Consider the following 5,914-nt stretch of genomic DNA (forward strand, 5'->3'; position numbering starts at 1 on the left):
TTTCTTTAACTGTTTATCTTATGGATATTAAACTTTTCTTTAGCTGTTTATCTTATGGATATTAAACTTTTTCTTCAGCTGTTTATCTTATGGATATTAAACTTTTCTTCAGCTGTTTATCTTATGGATATTAAACGTTTCTTCAGCTGTTTATCTTATGGATATTAAACTTTTCTTTAGCTGTTTATCTTATGAATATTAAACTTTTCTTTAGCTGTTTATCTTATGAATATTAAACTTTTCTTTAGCTGTTTATCTTATAGATATTAAACTTTTCTTCAGCTGTTTATCTTATGGAGATTAAACTTTTCTGTAGCTGTTTATCTTATGAATATTAAACTTTTCTTTAGCTGTTTATTTTATGGATATTAAACGTTTCTTTAGCTGTTTATCTTATAGATATTAAACCTTTCTTCAGCTGTTTATTTTATAGATATTAAACTTTTCTTCAGCTGTTTATCTTACGGATATTAAACTTTTCTTCAACTTTTTATCTTATGAATATCAAACTTTTCTTTAGCTGTTTATCTTATGGATATTAAACGTTTCTTCAGCTGTTTATCTTATGGATATTCGGACTTGTTATGCGGTTATCTTAAAATCGGATGCTTCTATAAGATTTTAGTTAAGTAATATATTTGTCTAGGCAAAAGCGTTTCCTTAAAACTGAATTCTGTTTGTTCGAATTTAGTTTTACTGCCACCTTGTGGCTAAATTATCAGTATTTAAATGTTCGACTTAATATGGTCTAATTACTGAAACGTACAATCGATGATACTTTAAGAAAAAACTTAACTTACTAACACACTTTTCATTTTGGAATCCGCACTCAGGTCCGTCTTTTGGTGGTCCATCACCTACCCAGTCCACTGTGTCCTCCAGGTGGAGCACCTAGTATTGATATTTACAGACTAGTGTTTAAAAATGCTACAAACCTTTCTAAGTACCTAATGAATTCCATGTAAAAAGTTAAATTTTCTATTCACTGTTAGTTCTTCGAACATTACATATTGAGTCTACTGTACCCTGTTATTGGAACCTATTATTAGTTTTATACATTACATACTGAGTCTACTGTACCCTGTTATTGGAACCTATTATTAGTTTTACAAAACAATACTCGACAAAACTACAGATTGTTTCAAAATCCAAATGCACTTTGTTGAAAAAAAGGATTTTCCTTCCACTCTCAGTTCTGTAACTGATAAATACTTGTACTAAGTCGTCTCAATAAAGCAATCTTACAGAGTAGAGTATACATATCTAATTTTTTTACATTTACCTCACCGTTTAACTTCTCATCGAATATATAGAATTTTCCCTCAGACATTTCACAGATCTTTCATTGGTTATATATGACATACAACTATTATGATATTAAAGTTCTTATGTGTTTCGAGTTGTTTTTCAATGTTTCTCAGGGCAACATTGTTTTTTATTATGGCATTGCTACTTAGGCTATCTGCCACAATCCCTAATTTTGAACCACTGACCAGAGAGAAGACAGCCAGCCAGTAGCAGCCTACTCTTGTTATGTACCTACAGCTTAAAGTGCGGTAAATAGTTTGTAATATAGTACAGATTCGATCCCGGATCGCCAGCTCCGAGATACAGAGTTCTACCATAGCAGCCATCTTGAGAACTATTTTACTGAATTATGCTAAACTGTGTTTACTTTTTCTTTGATCCTATGAGTTAAATCATTGATTGTGAAACGCAAATAGTTATAAAGTCCAATTATTCTAATACATTCTGTACAGCTGTGAGAAACATTATAAATTCACTAAGAAGACATACCGGGATACCACTGCTATTTTCTGGAAGCATGAACACTCCAACACGAAAAACACCGTATTCTCCTGGAACACCGGGTATTGGTTTCCTAGCGATTACGGTGTAATTTCCTTCAGCGTCTCCGTTTTCATCCATATAGACGATGTAACCCATTGCACCTAGATCAAACACGTTATAAACAAGACAATGTAACCCATTGCACCTAGATCAAATACGTTATAGACAAGACAATGTAACCCATTGCACCTAGATCAAATACGTTATAGACAAGACAATGTAACCCATTGCACCTAGATCAAGCACGTTATAGGCAAGACAATGTAATCCATTGCACTTAGATCAAGCATGTTATAGACAATGTAACCCATTGCACGTAGACCAAGTACGTTATAGATACTGTAACCCATTTCACGTAGATCAAGCACGTTAATTAGTTACGTTAAAATAATTCACTTATTACAAAAGGTGTTTTTAATAAGTTGCGATTAATTAATTTATACAAATACAAAATACTGAGAAGAGCAATTACAAAGATGATAAAAAATCTACAAGTGTACACCATAAAACATTATTGATTAATAGTGTTGATCTCTTTTGCTGGATGATTGTACTGAAAGTTACTAGTATACAAAAGTTGAGTACATTATGTTTAAACAATAAGCCTCACTACTTGGTTGTGGCTCTATGTCGAGAAGTCCGGTCGGACTCTACCTGAAGGCAGTGCATCTTGACAATAACCCTGCAGCGTAAGTTTCATTGCTAAAGGCCCCGTTAGAAGACTGTGATGCCAAAAGCCTATCACTACCCCCTGCGTGCTTTCCATAATCTAGTGTATGAGGCTGACAGTTTCCCAGCGCTCGTTTCAACAGTTCGATTACACAGAAATCTATAGGCGCCGCGTTCAATGGCTCAACCGCTATGTCTTCGTATGGAATAGCGTGAAATACCCGTTTCATTCTCCAGCTACTTGAAGTATGCGTCAGTAGAACAAATATGTTAACAAAGCAGGTTATCTACACCTGATTTATGTCGATTTTTCGGACAGAGTTTTTTCTTGATTGTGTTACGTACTGTTGCCTCGGACACATGAACGACTTTTGTCACTGAACTTCCTACAAGACACTGCACTTTTCATACACGGCTGAGGTAAGACTTGTTGTAGGTTTCTTTCTGGATGGTCCTGGTGCCCCATGTTGATCTATATTCCTTTGTTTTCCAATGCCATTAAGTACAAGGGATACTACCATCTTGGAAATTCTAAATCCAGATCCAAACACAATTTTATGATCTAAGTGTATAAATATCTTATGTCAAAAAGGCTGTCACAAACTTCCCAAAAAGCAATGTATTTTAGTTTGCATCGCACTACCTACGCAACGCCAAACAATACCAGAATGTAGTTCTGATACATTCCATCCGACCGCAAATTTCTACCAGCTGTGTTTTCACGTGACTTTCTGCCTTGCAAATTCGATATCGTTTCAATATAACGTACTGAATGACGTGTAAACACGTGTTTTAAGTACTGACATGAACATAAAAATTCTATATTTTTGAAGAAAAATATTGATTTCAAAGTATTAGCTCTTAAATAAAGTCGTCTTATTTAAATACACTCGGTTCGTGTTCGTATATGGCAGCTCTAGCCTGACGCCTTATATTTTCAGACATTCATATAGTTGTTCCATTTTCCAAACAATTTTCAGTCTGATTACACACGTTTAGAACAAAGACTACTTAAAACAAGTATAATATTAACTATTCTACGCTTAGAGTACTATCTATGCTGAATGAATGCCTTTATACAACTAATATTCTATTTAAATGATAAAAGTGATTCTTGGATTTAATGTGTTACATCTATTGTTGTCTATAATTCGAACTTGAGCTAAAAGAAATGGAAAATATATTCAATTGAAAATTGAATAAATTAAAGTACGTGTATTATTCTGAATTCTGATATATTGAATATAACGAAACTTTATTGAATGGACGACAACTGCATGTTGTAGAGACACAAGTGTAGAGGACGACATTTTGATTCTCTAAGAACACTATAAAGACCGACTACACCACACACACACACTGACCTGAAGACGAAAGGCGGATTATGAATACTATGCCTAAACAATCCATCAACGAATCTTAAATATAATGGTTTTCTTAACAATACAGAAAATGAAACATTCTTAGATCCGATACTATTAAGGAGAAAGTGTTAATGTTTTATTAATAATGAAAAAAAAATCGTGTAGTTGAATTATATAATAGTTGAACTAATATATAAATATATATATATGAATTTTGATGAAGATAATTAAGACAAATCATTAAATTTAACCATGTAATTAAACTTACTTTGATACGTTCTGCGCTTCATGTAGTCGAAAATGAGCTTCCCATCAAAAGGGTCCTGGCCATCAGCTAAACAGTCATTGAGTGCTCGAGCGTATACGTAAACAGCGTCGTATAAATATGCTCCTTCTGCTGGAACCTGTTAATACATTGAAGAAAATTAATTACGCTAATTTTGTACAGATAACAACAATTTACAATAATGTATTTCTAAAACGGATCATTAGTACATAAATAGAGTTACAGATGTCTTTACTTTTCGACAAAGATCAAATAGGAAATATAATCCGCGACGTAGAGGCCTAATGCATTCTTTGATTGGCCGCACCCTCTGTGACGTAAGGCCTAATGCATTCTTTGATTCGCCGCACCCTCTGTAACGTAAGGCTTAATGCATTCTTTGATTCGCCGCCCCGTCTGCTGAAGACTGCAGTTTCGCCAATTTAAGACTCACCTGCACAGCTTGGGTCAGTAAACCAAAGAAACGCAGTTAAGCCTCTTATAATGGTGATGTGTATATAGTATTTATGGAGTGTAGTATCAAAATAAGACAATCGAATTTATTGGAGAAGGTTAGCGCGTGACCTTAAAGCAGCATCTTTTCCAAAATCTCTAAACAATCTGGACAAAATATGTCCCAGTCATAAAAAGCATCGCGGGACATCTTACTCTCTAAGAAAATCACGGAGGTTGTAGTTGTAGCCTCGAGATGTCACCTGACATACGGTTGGTGAAAAGTGAAACCTTACAGCTATCTTGCTCGTAAACAGACCAGGTGTTATTTCAGGGGAATGACACAGAACAATAGGTATCTAAAGCGAAAGCACCTTAATGACACTCTTGACCACGTAACTATGTGATGATTATTCTTACCTAAAAGAACAAAACATATCTGGATAAGAAATCTACATTACTAAAGGAGAAAGTAAACATGGAATATCACATAGAGCTAATTTTTTTAATCCTATGAAAGAAACCATACATTTTACTGACAATTGTTTTTGTGAGTATATAGAACAAACTCTCTAGTCTTCTTGTGAGTATATAGAACAAAATCTCTAGTCTTCTTGTGGGTATATAGAACAAAATCTCTATTCTTCTTGTGAGTATATAGAACACAAAATCTCTAGCCTTCTTGTGGGTATATAGAACACAAAATCTCTATTCTCGTGGGTATATAGAACACAAAATATCTATTCTTCTTGTTGGTATATAGAACACAAAATCTCTATTCTTCTTCTGGGTATATAGAACATAAAATTTCTATTCTTCTTGTGGGTATGTAGAACACAAAATCTCTATTCTTCTCGTGGGTATGTACCACAAAATCTCTAGTCTTCTTGTGGGTATATAGAACACAAAATCTCTAGTCTTATTGTGGGTATATAGAACACAAAATCTCCATTCTTCTCGTGGGTATATAGAACACAAAATCTCTAGTCTTCTTGTGGTTATATAGAACATAAAATCCCTATTCTTCTCGTGGGTATATACCACAAAATATTTATTCTTCTTGTTGGTATATAGAACACAAAATATCTATTCTTCTTGTTGGTATATAGAACACAAAATCTCTAGTCTTCTTGTGGGTTATATAGAGTATAACAAGTGGGGGATATTATTTCAAACGCAGGAGGTACAACATACTTTATTGCATATATATATATATATATATATCATCCTCAGCATTACGTTTTAAGGCAGAAACAACAAATTTGAATCCCAAAATAAGATAAATACAACCATTTAGGGTATTTCTTATTTA

The 5,914-nt window shown here is 33.7% G+C and overlaps 1 protein-coding gene across 1 annotated transcript in view; it reads right to left on the bottom strand.

Annotated features, from left to right (window-relative positions):
• Positions 1–800: 800 nt before the first annotated feature.
• Positions 801–5,914, bottom strand: part of LOC106475423 (guanylate cyclase 32E-like) — a gene marked incomplete at its 3' end in the record, with an annotated part of 15,973 nt that continues 10,859 nt past the window's right edge. Inside the window, exons 3-5 of the mRNA XM_022379533.1 lie at positions 4,153–4,288; positions 1,798–1,952; positions 801–891 (exon numbers count right to left, since the gene is read on the bottom strand). Of these exons, the coding sequence (XP_022235241.1) occupies positions 801–891; positions 1,798–1,952; positions 4,153–4,288 (382 nt within the window). The remainder of the gene's footprint in view (positions 892–1,797; positions 1,953–4,152; positions 4,289–5,914) is intronic.

This window comes from Limulus polyphemus, unplaced genomic scaffold, assembly GCF_000517525.1.
Source record: "Limulus polyphemus unplaced genomic scaffold, Limulus_polyphemus-2.1.2 Scaffold8556, whole genome shotgun sequence".
NCBI classification, from domain to species: Eukaryota; Metazoa; Arthropoda; class Merostomata; order Xiphosura; family Limulidae; genus Limulus; species Limulus polyphemus.